At 32.3% G+C, this 20,516-nt stretch overlaps 1 protein-coding gene across 1 annotated transcript; it reads right to left on the reverse strand.

The window, feature by feature from the left end:
* Window positions 1-15,367: 15,367 nt before the first annotated feature.
* BOP2 (Ankyrin repeat family protein / BTB/POZ domain-containing protein) lies at window positions 15,368-18,254 on the reverse strand. The gene is made up of 2 exons (XM_007028504.3): window positions 17,522-18,254; window positions 15,368-16,483 (listed from the first exon to the last, which is right to left on the reverse strand). Exons 1-2 carry the CDS (start codon window positions 17,993-17,995, stop codon window positions 15,512-15,514), a joined length of 1,446 nt encoding a protein of 481 aa, XP_007028566.1. The 5' UTR covers window positions 17,996-18,254; the 3' UTR covers window positions 15,368-15,511.
* Window positions 18,255-20,516: the final 2,262 nt, after the last annotated feature.

The following is a 20,516-nucleotide window of genomic DNA, read 5'->3' on the forward strand; positions in this document are numbered from 1 at the left end:
AAATGCCACGAGATGTGTATATGATGTGAAATTTCATATCTCTTATGAGATGAGTAAGCATGTATATGATGGAAATTCCACATACTAAATACGATGAGTATGAGAGTTTAACGAGTGCAATTGATTCCACTCACAGGGGGTGTAATGACTATTTCACTCTTATGATGCATCATAAATGTCCAAGGTCTAATGGGGTTGTAGATTGTCAGCCCAAGGTTGATGAGGGTTGTACTATGACAATGTGTGTGTTTAATGTTAATGGAATGATTATGATTGTTATCTTTATGATATGTTGTATGTTAAGTTCATCTTGAATAATGTTTATGATCTATACTTGATGCTGGCATGAGAATATGATTAGAGAAATGAAATGAGCCGCAAAGATAGTCCTAAGAGGTAAGGGGACTTAAGGAATGGCAAAAATACACAATTTTGCCCAGAAACAGAGGTAAAAAGGCTATCATCGATAGATAGCATACAAAATGCAACAAGAGGCATTCTGCTTCAAATCTGTGGATAGATATTCATCATCTATTGATAGATGAGTTCCAGAATTGTATATATTTGGCTTGTTTAAAAGGTTTTCTAGTAGTTATTTACACTTGTTTACAACGCATATGCTATTTTAAACGTGTTTAAATACCATGATTCATGAGATTAAAGTTTAAATTGATTATGAATGGCATGAGATTGAAAGTGCATGTTTATGAAATACTCTTATCCCTTAGCTTGTCCTCTTCCCGTATCCACTCACAGAGTCTTTGTGACTCACACGTTATTTTTCCCATTTATTTTGTTACAAATCAGTGACAGCAATCTGATAGCAACTAGTGTAACGGATGCAAGTATCCGATCTTTATTATTTGGTAAGTGTCTAACAGCCTTTGATGCCTACAAGGTTGGTCACGTTCCATTAACGAGTCGATCATATGTTCATATTTATGGATTTGATTATGTTTATGGATTAGGAACATGTTATGTTAATGTAGCCTATGTTTGGGCATTTTACATTGAGAACGTTATGTTTGAGATTATGATAATGGCTCGAGGGCCTACATAGACACCCAAGGGTGTAGTTGACAGTTAATGTTATTGTGTACTGTGACAGTGGCACTTTATATATATATATATATATATATATATCAAATGCTTAAGCTTATACAATTAAGTTGAGAAGTTCCTTAATTGTATAATGAGTAGTATGAATGCATGCATGATGATTTCATATGTAAATGGATATTATAAGTTACTTCAACATGTAATGATGAATGTTTAATGATGTTTAGGATAAGAGGCTTGTTAGGGCTTAGAGGGTTATGGTTGTTAAGTCCATGCGCTGGTTACAATCCCTCTAGAAAATGGGATGTTATAGTTGTGCTCAAATCTTTTGGATGAAACAATAATTAGAAGACTATGAAATTCCAATGAAGAAGGTCTTTAGTAAGTGTGATAATATTAGTGCCATCAACCTCACCGAAATCCTATTTATCACTATAGAACTAAGCACATAGAAATTAGACATCACTTTATTAGGAATGATGTGCAACAAGAAGATGTAGTTCTTGAATATGTTAGTACCCAAGACCAAATAGCTTATATTTTTACCAAACCCTTAGATAAAGAGCCTTTTTATAAGATTAAAGGAGAACTAGTAATTATGAACTTACCTTAATTGATTTACATGTTTACTTGATTGACTTTCGGTTGCTTGATTCTATTTTTTGTTAATTGACATTGTTTTGTAAAATTCTTTGATTGATTGATTATTTCAATACATGTATATATATGTTTGTTGCTATGTTGAATTATGTTAAGTTGTGCATCGTTCATATCATACATGCGTACACTTCACACACACACAAGTCATCCAATGCTAAGCCTCCTAAACTCTAATCATTCTTCATGATTTCAAAACTTCACTTACACAAGTTCTAGAATATGCTTTTATGTCTTCAAAAATAAGCCTTAATTTTTTCAAACATTTTTTAAAATTGATTTTTAAACCCTTGCACATGTTTTTCAAACCAAAAATTGCAAGATTTTTGGCTCTGGAAGTGCAAGGATCGACTTTTACCAGTTAAAAGTCAATCCTTACTTTAAATGTGAGCTTAATTAAAAATTTTCTAGGTGCAAAGATCGACTATCTAATGAGTGCAAGTTGATTCTCAAGCTAAAACATCCCATGGATATAATATAATATCTTAGGATCAAGTATAGAACCATCATAGTTGATCTTCAAACAGTAAACACTTTTTTTAAAAATGCTTCTTGAGCAAGCCATGAGATAGAAAATTTTTTTAAATAAACAAGTCATGGCTTTAAGATCGAGTAAGGCTTTAAAAAGTCAATCCTACACCATGTTGAGTCATTTTAAATTGCATCTAAGATTGAGTTTGTTCATTCTATAGTCGATCCTGACGTCAGTTTATGTTCAAAGAGTAGACTTTTTAACTTCAAAATTCATTGAATCTCTTTCAAATTCATTTCCTTCTTCAAGCTCATTCTCCTTGGTTTTTCTAGATTCATTATGCCCACCAATTTCTCTCCTCTATAAATAAGGATTTCATTCTCAATTTCAAAATCAACTTCAAACCCTAGAAACCCTTTTCAAATAGTGCAAAGGTCAATTTTCAAACTTCAAACTCGATTCTAGATTTCAAAATCAATTTTCCTTCTTTTTAAGTCGATCTCCATCCTCAAAAACCTATCAAAAACTCTTTCCATGGTGCCAAAAACACTACAAGCTTATCACCAACAGTGGGTAATCGAGTTCTTTTGTGAGTACAGATTGATTCCAAGTTTTGAACTTCCCAAATGATGATGCCTACACACAATACAAGACCAGTTTTGCTGCAAGAGCGGTTCATCATGGATAAGTAATAGATTTGCACTTTCTTAAAGAATTTGGTTTTTCATATTTGGATAATTTCATAACCTTAGGATGGTATGATTATATTGGCCTGAAGAGACCTGTTTATGACCAGTTAATTAGGGTATTTTATAGCAATGATAGTATAAGATTTCAAGCTAGTGGTGATGACCGAGTTAAAACATATGAAAAGGCTTTTGTGACATATGTGACGGGTAGAATGATCAAGATCACTTCAGAGTTGATTAGGAATGTATTAAGCCTTCATCGTGCAGTTGATGCCATGACATACATAAGTGATGATCTAACAGTGCAAGAGTTGGAAAGGGAGTTATATGTTCATAATGTTGTCCTCCTTAATTCATACACTAGATGGATTGAATTTGACATCTCATTGTTAGTTGGACCATCAGACCAGTAGGCAACAAACACTCGACCATTTTTTATGAGGATTTATGGTTTATCCATGATATTAAGTTGCAAACCCTTTTAGACATAGAAAATTTTATTTTTGCATATATGAGAAAGATTGTGACCAAGTCTAGATCGAGTTTGCTATATGGCAAGCTATATGTTGGATCCTTGCACATTTCAACATTGATACATCATTGGATATTCCAATATCTCAAACTAAGATTAGATATCTTGATCGATGAACTCTCTTAAGAATGGAGTATATTGAAACACTATTACTAGTACTTAGGTTCACAAACGGGGACGTTAAAATGATATTGGTGATGATGATGAGGATGAGGATGCTCCTTCACATGTTCCATCTTCACCTTTGCCGGTTAGACCGTCATCAAGCACTATGCCATCTGGCTCTTTTGCTTTTCCAAGAAATGTTTTGTCTTTCGAGGATGCCTACAAAACCTTGCTTGCTCGACTTGACTCCATCTTGGTAAACCAAGTTGCTATGAGGTCCAAAATTGATGACAATGCTCACTGCCTAAACCTCCTTTAAGACACTTTTAAAGAGAAATTTGATGTTGCCAATCATGTTATGACATCTCGTTTTAATGACATTGATCAAAGCATTTAGTTCATGCTCCAGCACCAAGAATCCATGGAAGCTCATATTGTCCAATTCCTTCCAAAATGAGGGCCTTAGTTTCCTTAAATGACTTGCATAACTCACATTCTCATGCCTTTCAAGTTTTTTATTATATGAATGCTTATCTTTTTATGCTTGTTTATTGGTATGCCAAAAATTTTCATTATATATATACATATATAGCATAATGTTCTTGGCTGATCATTGCTTGGTTCCTATTGTTGCTTATCACTTGAGTTTCTTGCATATTTTACTGCTCTCAATGCTTGTACACTTAATGATTTTCTCTAACCTTTGTCTCTTGAGCTTTAAAGTTGTTAACGTTCACACTTAAGTTGATATTCTAAAATTTATGATACCCATTCTCTTTCAAGCTTAAACACTTAACTTATAAGCCTTTAAAAGGCATTTATTACTACTCTCTCATTATAAATACACCAGTAAATATTTTAACTTAGCCTTAACAAGTTAGTATGGGTTGTGCTTGCTCCCGTAAAAAGGCATTGTGTGGCTTATGCTTGCTCCTGTAAATAGATATTGTGAAGGTTGTACTTAAGCCCAATAAAAAGCATTGTAAAGGTTATACATGAGCCTTTAAAGGTATTTTTATAGTTGACTTAAAATTCCTTAGTGACCTAAACGAGACAACGTAGGCAAAAAGGTAGAACCCTTACAAAAATTCTTGTGTGTTTGTTTTTAGTTTGTTTTGGTTTTTATTGTTGCAATTTAACTCAAGAAAAATAATTTCTTTGCTGTAAACTTATTTAAAAAAAAAAACCAACTCATTTGTTTTCAACTCAAGTGGTGAAACTTATTTAAAAGAAATTGAAATTTTACTAAGTTCACAAAGATTTTTCGAAAAATTCAATTTATCCTTTCTTGATCTTGTTCATATTGAGCTTACTATACTAACAAAAAAAGGGAAAAGATGGAACAGAAGAAGGATAATGGAAGACGCTAATGGTAGGACTGTTAACGCTAGCAACTAGAGAGAAAGATGGAAGTTGTGAGTAAGAAAGACAAAGGCTCAATTTGGAGGAGAAGAAAAGGGTGAAGCCACCGCAAACCAAAAGGGTGAGAGGTGGTTATGGATTGAAATGTCGGAGGAAGAAAGAAGTAGCGGATAGGAGATTCTTAGCTTAGTTTAGGACTTATACAACTAGCCCAAAACTACGTCAGGCGGAAAAAGGGAGAAGAAATATAGGGCTGTTCGACTGTTAAAGCCCATTAGTCCGGTCCGATTCCATTTTTGCCTTGAGCCTTTCTTTTTTTTTTGGAAGTACTTGACCCTATCTGTTTAGTTTAAAGCCAATTTGCTACATCTATTCTATAATATGCTTTTAAAATCTTTATTCGTTCTGTAATATGCTTATATATAATCATTTAGATAAATGTAAATAAAGTACCATATAAAATTATGATCTTTGTTAAATAATGGAATCAATTTTTTTCAATGAAATAATTTCATTTTTAAGACTATAGTTTGAAATATCGGTGTATTTTATGATTACATTGCTATGATTAAAAGAATTTGATAATGTGAAAATTAATATATTGTTTAATACCACGAACTTTAACATGCATTAGGTTATTCAATAAAATTAAAATATTTAAAAAATGAAAAATATGTAAATTACATCTGCAAATATTTTCATGATATAAATTATATTGTTTATAAATAATTACTTTTAATATATTTTACTAGTGTAAATTTAATTTTATTAATTATTAGAATTATCATTATTAACAAATATATGATTATATTGATATTAACTTACATGTAAGACATGCAAAAATATAAAAATATTTAAAAATTAAAAAAGATTTAAATAAAAAAACTTTAACCTTGTTGCAACTAGCAACGGAGGGATAAAATATTAAAAACCAAAGTTGTTCCGTAATGTCAAATGGTAACCTTTGTAGCCCATCGGACCGGATTGGCCCTCCTGAAACAGCTTTGAAAAATTGAGGCATTTCCCATTCAAGATTTTCTATTTTATTTTTGCTCTCTTGCTTTGGTGGGAAATGCCCAAATTGGGTTCTGCCAAAAGTTGGTAGACATTTACCATCCAAATTTCCACACATCAATTGTTATTCAATTCTTTAATTATAGATAATACAAGTGGGAGACTAGAGATTAAGTTTGTCCCTCTTTATTCCGCCATTTTACTGCACAACATGAATAAACTTTCAGCTTTTTGGATTGAGTAATTCAAATGGGAATTTGATGCAGGTTTTACTTTTTACGCGTTAAAAAAAGAAAGAATCGTAATGATTATGATAAGAAAGAAACATGATCCGATTACTTTGGGTCTGGGACATCTTAATTCATCCATCTTGGTGCATGTCTGCCCTTGCCTTGACAGAAAGCCATCTTCACAAGTAGAACCCCTTCATAATAAAATTTAATATATATATATATATCTATATATAAAAAAAGATATTAAGTTTGAGAGACCAGCTCTCTCTTTGTCTATATCTCTTTCTCTTAACGTTTAAATTGACCCCAGCAATGTTTGATGTTTCTAGAACTAATTAAAGTCATGGCCAATCTTGGATTCAGTTCTTGTCAAGCTCTTTTAATTTTTAGTATTTTGAATATATATATATATATATATATATATACATATTGAGATTCTCAAGATGTAGATATATATAGAGGTTATTAAGATAATTACAATAATTTAATAATATTAATTTTTTATTATATAAATGAAAATTTAAACTTTATTATTTGAATAGAAAATACATATATATTTATTATTGAATTTAGATGTTGCGGTATAAAAATGTTAATATATCTGAAGAGATATACTAGTGTTGCTAAATACATTGAGGTTTCCAACAAAATGGATGTATCAAAATGAGGTAAGTCGAGAGATATGGATGTTTTACAATTCTTGTCGAAAACTAAACAGAAAAACAAATATTTGGCAGTTGAAGAAGAGAAAAGTTGAATTTTGATGTCTTGCTTGAAAGAGAAATGCAGAAATGGCCATCCTTAGGGAGAGAAAAGAAGATGTTCATAATGAGACAATCAATTAATTATTTAGTGTAGTAAATTAATAACAGGATAGCTCAAATGCTTCTGATTAATCATGAGGGGTATTAGGTTAGAGGTGACCACGAGTTGGGTCAGGTTGAGCTCAACTGACACTTTGAAAATATAAGTTTCAGTTTGAGATTGTCTGTTTGTTTATGTTGTATTTATATGAGATTTATCTTTTTAGATAATTCCAATTATATAATAATATTTTTTTATTTTTTAAAAAAAGTTATGTTGTATTTGTTAACAATATTAAAACTTATGTTAATATTTTTAAACGTTTTTAAATTAAAAATATATAATTATTAATATAATAATATGCTCGAGTTAGATCAAGGTTGGGTCTAAAACTTCATGTTCAAGCTTGGCTCAAGTTGGGCGAGGCTCGTGATTTTGGGGTGATAATTCAATTCATGGACACCTGTAGTAAAGAAGATTAACTAATCTTCATATTCATCATGATTACTTACGCTCAATAATATACGTCAATTTTTTATGAGATTACACGTATCAATAAAAAATGATGTAAAGACAATGAAATAACTATCGCTATATATATAACATAATTTTTACATATAAAAAACAAAAAGATAATGAAATTAACCAGCATGTAGTTGAAAAAAAAATTAACGTAAAATTTGAGGTAAGTCATATGTGGTAAAGTTGAAGTTAATACCTAAAAGTTTCAAAAACTCCACGTAGCTTATCGTTGAGATAAAATTATTTTAGCAGAACAATGAGAAAAAGTTGTACGTAGTGTATTTTCAAATTACATGTCGTAGTAGGACTAGGATCATGTAATTTCTCAATTGCACCAGTTTTGAGTCGTAATAATTGAGATGAGCACCCATTGAAGGGATTCAAAAAAGTCTGTTTCCTTGTTAATAATGAGATTCGATTGACTATTGACACACCATCAGATGCATATATAGTTAATCATATCATATCTTTTAGGTATCCATCATAATGGCAAAAATTCTCATCACAATTTCAGGAACATGGAGAATTTGTTTCTTGCTTTGCTTTCAACTGAGCAGCCCTGCACTACTGATGCTGACTATGCCAAATAGTGATGACTTGGTTGCCTCAAAACCAAAGAGGTTTGCTCTTTTTATTTATAGATTTCAGAAGATAATCCATGTTCTTTCCAACTTCAGCATTCCCCTCTCTTTCTTTTTATGCAATCAATTAGCTTTATGGGCTGTCTAGTTGGTGAATGGCATAGGGTTGAAATCATTATAGACAATCTCTAGACAAATTGAGTTTTTATATAGTACACTTGGGGATGTTTGGTGGGAACTAAGTTCAACTATTAATCAATGTTTATGGCAACTAAAAGTACAATCTGCAATTTGCTTAAACATTGTTTATATCTGTAATTGATGGTACACTGTTTGCTGCAACATCCATTTTTGAGTTGTTTTGTGGAAAGCACTGGTAAAGGACTTTTAAGATAAGCTTAAATTGGAAAGTGAGAGGTTTCTTATTAAATTACATTCTTAATCAATCATGATGTTTCTTACTTGAAACACGATAGCTTTTAACTTTTGAAGTTCCCATTTGCTTTTCTTATTTAAAATTCTATATATGTTTGATGAATATAAGGTCACTAGCTAATGAGTTTTATGTGAACAAAAACCTCTTTGATAGTGACTATGTTTTGTCTATTGTATTTATTTTATAATTCAGGTGGAGATTTTACTAAGAAGACATTTTTTTGTTAAAATTTGAGATTTTAATTTGATGAGAAAGTTAAACAATTATAGTCAAATAATTTTCAATACATAACATATAGTATATTTATAAAAAAAATGAAATAAACAAACTAAGCAAATAATTAAACTTATTAAATCAACATAAAATTATATTAAACTAGCATAAAAAATAAATCTTAAATATGCAATCTAAAAATTTCATAGCCTTCTTTTATTATGGTCAAAATTTATGAGACGAAAGAAATACAGTTCAAGGTTTAATAGATTTTCATATGTAAAATAATAAGAAACAAGGAATAAATTTTTTAAAAAAAAGTTCCTAAATTGTTTTAGAAAATTTAAATAAGTTAGTTTTTTTTATATTGCACTCAATCAAATTTTTATATTTTTATTTTGAAATAAATAAGTCGTTATAACTAATAATTGAATAATTGTTATTAATCAAAGCGTCATTTATCATTTTATATCACATGGTGCTAATGTGGCATGTTGACATGTCACAGTAGAAGATGATGTTTTAGGTTGATATGATCATGTGATATTTTTCACTCTTTAAATTAATGTCATGTGACATAAAAAATGATAAGTTGTATTTTAAATAATAACAATCAATCAATTGTTAATGATAAGAGCATATTCGATTTAAAATAAAAATATACGAATTTACTTGATTGAATACAATAGAAAACGTAAGAGTTTATTTAAAATTTTTAAAATAACTTAGAGGTCTTTTAAACTATTATACCTAATAACAATAAAAAGACAAATAGTTTTGTCTGACTCACATGGAGACGAGAGAGTACAAATATAAAACATTCTTGAAGTTTCAATTAATTAATAATCTCACAATTGTGAGGAATTAGTCGGACAATTTAGAAAAGAAAAAGTGGTACAACTTAGCATAACTCCAAGAAAAAGTTCACATGTAGCATCTCATGAAGTCCAAAACATAGTCTGTAATACAACATTAAGTAGTGAGCATATTAAACATTTTCTACTGATCTCTCCTCAGAGAATCATACATAAACCATCTAGGCATTTAAAGATTCAAGCACATGTGAGTTCAATAAATGTCAGAAGAAAGAAAAGGATATGAAGCAGCAAGTACGCTACGTGGCATGATTTGAGTGCATGGAAAGCATCCACGTGTGCTTGACCAAGTATCTTACGAGTGTAAAAGAGTAAAAAATGAAACAGAATCCTCAAATGGGCTTTAACAGGAATAGCCTTGGAAAGCAAGCATAGCATCCACCCAATCACATAATCTCTCTCGAGTGCAGCCGCAGGGAACTGCTACCTCTTTAACTCTTGAGGACAGCTGAATTTCCTGTAATTCATTTCTCTGGCCCCTATGCCTTTTAACTTTAGCTGCCTCATGTTTACCCAAAATAATTTTCCAAGAAAAGCTAGCCCCATTGTAGCAGACATTTAGGTATGCTAAAGAGTATAGTAGAGACATTGGAGAAATGCTAACTGTTATGCTCCACATCACTTGGTCTGGCGAACATTTCATGTGAAATGATTTGTTGTCCTCCTCCCAGTTGTACAAAAACCTTTAAATTCCATTTATACTTATCAAAAACAGGCACCACTTTTTGATAACATATATACACGCATATTTCATTGTATGTATGTATTTATGAAAAATTTAATAAAAATTAAATGGAATGAATAAAAACCAATTAATATTTCCTGTCCTATATAGTATATAGAGGGTAGGCCAAGATTGAAGAGAGGCATATATAGGTAATTTTTGACTTGGGGTTTTTCAGTTAAATGTGTTTAAAGAAAAGAAATGGGAGACAATATTTCCTTTTAGATGGCGATGCAAGATTTCTTTACTTGCTCCTCAAGCCAAGTAGAATTGATTGTGGGTCAGAGAAGAGCGAAAACCGATTAATTTGATTAATCTTTCCACGTGATGATCAAACTGTGGAATTTTCTTTCTTTTTTTTTTTCCTTTTTTGTTGCTTGTTTTCCACTGAAAGATAGACAACCACATAATATTTTTCATTGCAAGAATGAATCATCCACTAGGAAAATAGGCAATAATTTTCACTGGAAACCATATTTTGCAACTTGGATTGGCAACAATTATTTGCCTTTTATTTTCTCAACCATTCCTTGGGCTGTAAAACTTAAAACTTGTCCTTTCTGCTCATTGCTTGCACGTGTATGGTTTCTTCTTCTCAACATTTTGTAAATTATTTGTGATTTGGAACCAAGGGTTTGCACATTTGTGCAGGGATTCGACATGGATATGGCTGATTCGTGACATGTGACAAAAAACTAACTATTCTTTTTGACAGAGTTTTTGTAATCTATACCTTTTTTGAACCTGTTCCCCTAAAGGTACAACAAGTTAAAAAACAAAAAAAAAAGAAAAGAAAAGAAAAAGAAACACCCATTTGACAATATTGTCGTCAAGAATTGCTGTTGTTCCAGCTTGTAATTAATTTCCCAAACCCATTTAGACAAAATTCTCAAAGAGAATTGTAATTTGTTACACAATCTTCATTAATCCCACAAGAAACATGGGGAAGAGGAAAATCCAATTATGAACACCATATATAGATGAGAAATATCTGTTTACGTTATCATCCGCCTTAACAAGATCATTCACATGTATTTAAGTACATAAATTAATTCATCTCTGTTACAAGAAAAGAAATTTTATATTTTAGAATTGTATATTTTACATAGACCAATGAGGTATATATATACAAAAAGTAATCATATACATAGTTTAACTCTAACTAAATATTGTAGTCTAACTTGTTAACAACATAGTATTATAACTCTCACTAGATAATTTTCACAATTATCTTAATAATTTATTTTTTAAAAAAAAAGTATGTCTTATACCTTAACCGAAAGCAATTGGATATATAAATATAACTTAATTTGTTTATACAAAAAAGAAGTAAATAGTCAAAAGAATCAAATATAAAATATTCAATAAATATTTATAGAAAAATTAAAGCATTGCACCCGAATGCTTTGAAAGGAACATATTACCAATACTTTTTCCAGCTGTTTACTTTAAGAAAGGAATTAAGATATAGACAAAAGCATAACCAAGCTAGCATGTATAATTGTATATAGCTTTTAAAGCTTCCATAACAGTACATACTCACAAGGCAACAGGCTAGACATAAAGCCAAAACATACATAGTCAATGATCACTCAACTTTACTGAGATTTCACTTTCGGCTCAGAGTAACAAAGATCGTACATCCTCTGCACAATTTTACTTATTATTATAGGTTTAAAATCAAAATCATGTGTAAGTTATATCACTATAATTAATGAAAACAAGAGATGAGTTAAACTCTCTCTCCGCTCTCTTTCAGTGCTTTACGTGTGTGCATGTCTGTCTCTCTCATACAAGACAATAAATATCCTTCCTGGACGTATTATTCCAGAATAATGTAAGGGCAGCTCATTAAATTCTTGAAAATGGATTGCTACTGTAACGATCAAGATTTCTCTACTTTTCATGAAAATTATTTCCTTGCAAAATTCTAGGAAGAATCCATCTAATTAGCTAGCTTTGAGTGTTCAAGTTGCTAAGGATAAGTCTTTGTTCCGTCGAGTCCAAATTAACTCTACCAATCAAACAAATGTTATTGCTTCAGCATTTGCTATTTTGGTTTTCTAACTATTTTCATATGTAATAGCTTGAGTTCTGACGTACGAAAACCCTAGACGGTTGTGGAGTAATCATCTTTGTTCACACTTCTCACCTGTCGTTAATATATGCACAGCTAGCCTAACATTATTTGAAGATACCTAACACGTAGGAAGTTATTCACTAATTGACTAGAATCAACAATGTACAAGGCAGGCTTCTGCTCCAGGTTGTATCCAGCTATGTATCCGTCTACTCCAAAAGGATTAAAATGGTTTTGCTAGAAGGCGATACCCCAAATATCACAAGTAACACACGAATTCATGTTTTTCAATGCAAAGGAGCATACAATTCTTTTTCCTTAGAAATGGCTTCTCACTGCAATTAATGTACGTATAAGAGGATATTGCTATTATTTTTGGCATATAAAGACATGAAAGACCATCATTTGCAGCTATACCATTGGCAACTTTGACCTAAATAAAGCTAGCTAGGGAACAGTTACAGCAACATAACATATAGTACGTTTTATCTCTTTCACATTAATGCAAACATATACATACAAGAAAGCCATCCATTACACGAAGTCCCTCCTTAACTGAAACTATAATTTTTGTTCATGTCTTACTGATCCTTCAAAATATTTAACAAGGGATATTCGACACATTAAATTCAAGATAGTGTCAGAACTTTTCTTCTAGGTTACATCACGAATTGCAGGATTCTTAAGAAAGTTTCCTGATTGCTGTTAAATAAAAAAATAGTGCAGTACTGAAGAGAGATGAAGATTACAATACTTTGACAAATCCATTAATATATATGCAGTTGACTCTAGTTTAAAGTCTTTTTCTTCATACAAGTTTCTGCTAATAAAGCTATAACGATTAATTTTGTTGTCATGATATATCTAAAAACATAAGTTTATTGAACAGATCAGAAGTATGAAATGTTATCAAGATACAAGCTTAAAGTTCTTGATAGGGGCCGATACACACTGCATGTAGTTAACAAGAGCTTACCCATGAACAGTTAATAAAGGAGTTCCAATTAATGTAATCAATATCAGTATCAATATATCCACGGTGAGATTCAGACACACACCCATACATACATGCTAGTCTAAATTTGATGTGTTTTTTTAAAGCATGACCATGTTTATAGATTACAATGCATTACTAATCTGACTGAGATTGATTTTACTCATTAGTACCAAGTTCTCAATTATCTATTTTCTTCCCTGACAGAAGAATTAAAATCCCAGCTTCCACACATATCTTTGGTGCCTAGCTTGTCTCAGAATACAACAATATTTCTAGCAGACATATAAGGTTTGCAAGGCCATAATCAGCCAGCTAGGTAGGTGCAAGGGTTGTAGGATGCCCATAATTTGTAAGAGAAAAAAACTAGTACTTTCTAATTGTTGTAAGTTCTATACTCAAACCATCACCAAATGTCCAAGATTTATCCTTAATAATTAAGGACAAAGAATATTACAACACTTGCACTTGGAGATTTTTTTTTTTTTTTTGTCATTTTAATTGCAATCATTTTGAACTACCTAAAGAAAGGCACTCAAGCTCAAGTAAAATAAAAAAGTGGCATGAATGATATGGAAGACCTTTTAACAAGCTAATTGCTATTAGTCCTTAATCGGAATGTAAAGCAGAAGTACATAAGAGTTAACTGCCCCAGGAACGAAAGAAAATGTAAGAATTAGCCTATATATATATACAATTATTTAAAGGTAAAGGAAATAACTGTCATTTGGAGCATGATGAAACAAAGAAAGGCCGCCTAAAATAAAAATGCCATAATCTTAGCAGCTGTCTCTCATATCATGAAAAATAAAAAACTGCTACAATTGTTCATAAAATGATCAAAAGCAGCTGGACTTGTTAATGTTTCATTATGTTCATACGACAAATATCAGCAGAATATATTCTTTTGTACATTTCTGCCAAGTAGTGAAGGAACAACAAGGTGACCGGTTGGTATTCATAGACTTGTGAAGCAAATGCATTTAGAATTACCTCATGGCGAACAACAAAGGGTACTGAACCAAATTGCTGGTAGCATGGAATTACACATGCTGATGAAACCAGTTCAGCTCTAGAATAGAATAGAGCAAGAAAGAATGTATAGCAGATATGCTGGAGACTGAAGTAGCCCAGGAATCAGCTGACCTACATACCCGGTGGTTCATACAAAAGTAAATTAAGAAATTTAGGGTTAGCTGTAAGTTTTTTTGGAAGTATAGGAGCCCAAAAATGGCAAGGGGGACAAAAAGGAGGATTACATGGAGGGAATCCAGATTTAGATAATACCAATATATTAAGCTGTCCTGTGTGGTCACACTCAATGTTGCATTCATGCAAGACAACCAATCAATTTGTCCATAGCCTTATGATTTTCTACTAAAATAATTAGACAAAACACTATAGCCAATCAAGTTTCTCCAAAAGCCCATTGAGTGCTAGAAAAGAAATGGGGAAAAAGGGATAGACAGCTCATTTCTTTCATTAGAAAATCTTTAGTAATCCATGTCCAAACAAAGCCTAAGAAAGGCCAAGAAACCCCACCACTGTTAGAAACCAAAATCTCCCTTCTTAATTACATTTTTCATTATAAGTACTTATTATGTAGTACATTATTTTATGACATGTTGAATATCTTTATTATTCATCTATGTGTGTAAACAAATAAAAAAGTAGTACCTCTATATATAATGGGAAGGTGGGTGTGGGGGTACAAGAAAAATAAAAGGTCACAATAAATAGGCCACGATATTTAGATACTATCAATAAATACAAAGGAGTTGACAGGCCGGGTTTGAAAAGATTGACCTGCGTCTCTCCTCCATCAACCCCTCACCAGAGAGCAAATCTCAGATTCTCGTTGTCTCATCCCATGAGAGAAAAAAAATTCCCATCTCCAATGAACTGCACTTCATATCATGATCATTGAAAGCCTACAAAAAACCAAAAAAGAAAAGCAAAAGAAAAAGAAAAACACCCCGCACAGCAAAGGGAAAATGCTAGCGATGAAAAAAAAGTTTGACAAAAGAAAATATATAATCCAATAATCTCTCATGAATGAGTTTTCATGAACTAGTATTTTGCTTGTCTTTCACCATCCATTTTTATATATAGAGATTGAGAGCGAGAGATAGAAAGAGAAAGAGAAAAAAGTTTTGGAGCTAGAAGTCATGAGAGTGATGGTACATTGTTGGGTCATGTCGGTTCATGGCTTCTCTTTGGCTGTTGTGGCTGCTATCATCATCTCCCTCCATTCTCGATCCCATCTGAGTTGAACCTGTAGCACCAAGATTGAGATAAACCAACCTTGAATCCAAATTAAGGGTAGCAAGATTGCTTCCACTGCTGCTACTATTATGTTCATCACTCATTGGTGGGTAAATTGCAGTTGAAGTTGGAGCATTTGCGCTCCCTTCTTCACGCGAAATAACCAAAGCTGCTGATTGGACAAGCTCAAGACATAGCCTAAGCTTATTTGGTTCAATGTGAGTCAGCCCCGGCACGGCACCTTTGAACAAGAAATCAGAGGTTAGAGTCCGAAGAATGTCCAAAGGAGTCACCCCATCAACGGTTCTTACATTAGGGTCCGCGTGGTGGTCTAAAAGGACTGCAACCATATCTGGTGATACCATTTCCGCTGCAATGTGAAGCGGGGTCTTGCCTGCAGGCCCGGCCCGGTAGTTAACATCGGCTGCACCAAGCTCTAGCAAGGTCTTAACCACTTCCCGGCTGCAGTTCTCGACAGCATAGTGTAAAGCCAATGCTTCATCAAGATTCAGACCCTCTCCCATAACCATGAGTTTGACTAGCTCAACATCTGAGGAGTCTAAAGCCCTTCTCATCCTCCGAATTTTCTGGTCCTCAAGATCAGCGGTCGAGGTGAGATCATGGTGGTGGTGGTGATGAGTGATTAGGGGGCGCCGAGCAAGGGATGACTTGAGACGTAACTCTTCAATTTTGGCTACCACATCGATGGGAAGATGTTTGGCGAGAACTTCTGGTGGTAGGCCTGATTTCGCCACTAGGTGGGAACAAGTAGTCCAAAGTTGGTGCATGTCTTGCTTTCTTGAAGCTATGAGTACTTTCATAACATCTTCAATTGAGGCCTTCTCGACCATGCTGGCCAATTGTTTCTGTGAAACAAAGACAACAAAGCGTCAGCTTTGGTAAATGGAATCCGATTGGAAAGGAGAAGATGTTTCCTTGCATTGGTTAAAGTAAAACTAATGGGTGTTTATGCAAAAAAAAAAAAAAAAACTTATGTTTAGTTTGGTGGTGCTTATGGAGTAGGTGTTTTTTTTCCAATTTCAAACCCAAATGAGGAAAGTGAATGTCTGGGAAAGATTTGGTGTGCTTACTGTGGAAGACATGACTAGAGATCATCAAGATCTAAATTTAGAAAGTCTTGGGTGTGTGGCATTTAGATGGAAGAAACCCAATTCAAGGAACCTCTTATATTGCTGTACATGAAATCAAGACAAACCTCTTATTGTTATTGGACATGAATTTTTTTTTTTTCAACAGCATTTTACTCAAAAAGAAAATAGTAAAATCTTTTCAAGATCAACTGTAGAAGAAAAAATAAAAATAAATAAAGAAAAGTAGTCAAGAAGAAGAAGAAGCAGCAGCAGAAGAAGAGCCCGTGGATACAGTAAAAGAAAACTGAAGCTATTAATAGTGGAATTAAGTGGTTTAGCAGAAAACTGAAAAAGAAGATTTTCTGTGGCAGAAAAGAGACAGTACTAAATGAGTTGAAGATCCAACTCCTACTACTTCAAATGAGGAGAGGAAAAAAACAATTGTGGAGGAAAATTGTACAACAAAAAGGTTTTGATTATTAAAAGAAAAGAAACCCACTTTGATTACAAATCCCTTCAATAAAAGAACATAAAAAATTGAAAGAAAAAAAGGAGAAAGAAATAAAGAAGGAAATCCTGATTAATTTCCAATTCCCAAAAACCAAGCCAAGTCTTTGTCTCAACGCCCAAAAACCCAAATACAAAGGCAACAAGACTCCACATACACACTAATCAAGATTCAGACAGCAGACAAACAGAAAGGGGGAGGGGGTGCAGTGGGAGATGACTGAGGAGTGAAGAAGTGAAAGAAACAGAAACAAGTGGTTTATGAGTTATGATGATGTGATGAGATGACAACAAATTAAGGGAAACCTGGGTGAGCAATGCAAGCTGTTCAACACCAAAGTATCTAGCAGCAGCAAGAGTCTCGAGAGCAAGATCAACGGCAGAGGTGCAATGCGTATGCCAACACGCTCTTTCAGAACAATTAGGCCTGGGCTCATGCTTTTGAGGCACAATAGAGACTTGGCCACTATACAAGAACTGTAACAGCAGCAAGAACACCTCGTATCCCACTGAGTTCACTGGTATAACACCAGGCCTAGACCCTGCAGCTGCTGCTGATGCTGGGTTCATCCTGGAACCAACCGGGTCTAACCCAGATGGAGGATCAGGTCCGCAGAAGAATTTCCTGAAGAAGAGACTCCTTGCAGCTAAAATACACCTATGGGCATGTACCAAGCGACCCTCTACGCTGAAAGTTACATCGGAGAAAGCCTGGCCATTGATGAGAAGATTGAGGTAGTCCAGAGAGAGAGATCGTAAGGACTCCTCGAAGCTACTCATTTTAGGGTTGCTTTCCGAGGAGAAAAAGCGGAGGAGGATGGTTTGATAAATCAAGAAGAGCTTGCAGAGGAGAAGAAGAAGAAGAAGGAGAAGAGAGAGGGGGAGGAGGAGTTCATGATTTCATTGGAGGGGGAGGGGGTTGGAAAGGGGAGATGAAGGTTACTGTTATTGGTTTTTGTAGAGAGATTCTTTTCTCTCGATGGGGTGGGGTGGTGTGGTGTGGTGCGTTATTGATAGATATTTTGAGAGAGAAATGGAAAGAAAGAGCAACATGGGTGGCTATACTGGGCGGCTGAGCTATTTAAAATAGACAAGTGAAAATTTTTTAATTAATTTTATTCTTAATTCAAAATTAAAATTAAATACCAACGATGGGGTGGGGGCATGGAGAAAATCATGATGCGAGGGGAATTCAGGGATTTCCTGATTTTTGCCAGAAATTTATCCTCATCATTTCCTCGTGTTTTACTATTTAATATTAATCATCTTTGCCAATTTATCATATTCTTCCAATAATAATTATCATTTTCCTATGTATATACATCTTTTTATTATTATTATTATTTCGTAATCAAAACTCAAAAATTGCCAACTTTTATTCATCTATTACCATTCATGCGACAAAACTAGTGGTGGAATAGACATTTAAGGTTTGCTTAATAAAGATAATAACTTAAAATGATTATAAATTGATTACTTAGTGTTACAGTTGATTCTTTAGTCTTACATTCTCACAGTTACACTATCATATATGTATGAGTATGACAAGTCAAGTGTATATTTTGTCAATTCCTACTAAGATTAAAATAAATAAATAAATGGAGGTAGACAATTAGGTCTTACTTTAATAATAGGCCCTAAGACCATTAGCTCTCAAATTCAAATTTCATCTTGTGTTTTCACCCAAATAAATTTCACCTTTTTTTTTAATTTTCAATCTTGTGTAATGGATTTATCTCTTTTTCTTTTCAATTAATACTAAAACAAGTTCATGTTGCACTCTAAAATAAATTAAACATGTTATAATTAAATTATATATAATGGATCTGAACTCAAACCTAACTGACTCTAAAAAAGAGTTAGAAAATTTACTTGAATCAAATTCAATGTATTTATAAAAATTAATAAATTAATTAATTATTAAATTGACATATGATAATTATCTAGCCCTGTTTTGAAATTTAAAAAATTCATTATGAGCGTATAGAATAATATATTCCAAAGTTAAAACTCTAAATTAATTGGATTAAAATAAAATAGCAATATGAAACTTTATTAGAAACTTATTCTATAAAAGTTTACGCAGATGAAAGATATTTTAATTTTAATTTGACAACACATTTTAAAAAGTTTTACTTTTACATTCCCTCAATTCTATTTTTTTTCTCATTTTTTTAGGGATATCTCAAAACTACATCTTCTTTTTTCTTCTTTGAATACCTAATATTCTTATTTTTTTATATTCCAAAATTACTTTCATAATTTCTTTTTAACCTTTTGCAATTAAAAATTACCGAACATTAATTTTATGAAATAAAAAATTAAAATCAAATCAATTTTTTTAAAAAAAATTGTAAAAATGAATAAAAACAAAATTGAGAGAGTACCCCCTTTCCATGTAGCTCTACTCAAAGCCAAATATGCTTTTTAATTATACCCTAAAATCAAATATAAACAAACAAGTTCATTGTTCACAGATGAATAATTTTTAATAAAAAAATTTACAAGCTTTACTTAATCTTATCCATGTATAATCCACTAAAAAGAAAAGATTTCCAATTGGTACATGTTATTTTATTATAAAAGAAAACTTAGAATATGTTACTTTTACGTATAATAAATACATTAATAACAAATACCTTGTGAGATCAATAGCTTTGCACTTATATTGCTGTATTTAACTGCCCAAAAGTGTGTGTAAGTGAATTATGAGATTCCAACTACTTGTTTCATTAACAAGTTTTTTTTTTTTTTAGGACATGGTCTAAGGAAAGGGTGAAATTCTAATCTTGAACTTATACCTACTTAAGGAGGAGTAACAATTGCCAGGTCAGGCCATTGCTTGCCTAGGCCTGACCCGATTCGGGTTTGGCCTAAGCTTTGCTTTTGAGTTGGCTCAATCCAAAAGAAATTATTTTGTTAATAAATAATACTTATATATTTTTATTTAATTTAAATTATAAAATATATTTAAAATGTTAATTTAAAGAAATTAGTATCTTAATATTCAAATAAAATGTAAATGTATGGACTAAGTTGCCCCGAGCCTTACCCATACACACCCCTGGTTTGGGTTGTTATTAATAAGTTTATTTGAATAATATGTTAACATGAATGTCATTACTGTAAAATTTCGACTTTCAACATATTGCAATATGAATTAATTTGTAGTAGTTAATAATTTTTTAATTATCTCTTTAGTTTTCTTTCGTCCCATTCTTTTTTGATCTCTCGGTGTACTTATTCTGTTTTTATCAATCACTAACAAAATTTGTCTAAGGTTTCCTCTTGAGAACAAAAA

Source organism: Theobroma cacao, chromosome 5, assembly GCF_053813885.1.
Source record: "Theobroma cacao isolate CCN51 chromosome 5, ASM5381388v1, whole genome shotgun sequence".
Classification (NCBI taxonomy): domain Eukaryota; kingdom Viridiplantae; phylum Streptophyta; class Magnoliopsida; order Malvales; family Malvaceae; genus Theobroma; species Theobroma cacao.

What these genes read in the sequence shown, in the direction of transcription:
- BOP2 (XM_007028504.3), bottom strand. Translation starts at nt 17,995, where the DNA reads ATGAGTAGCTTCGAGGAGTCCTTACGATCTCTCTCTCTGGACTACCTC. An exon ending in AGCTTGCATTGCTCACCCAG is followed by an intron (nt 16,484 to 17,521) that starts GTTTCCCTTAAT and finishes TTTGTTTCACAG; the next exon opens with AAACAATTGGCCAGCATGGT.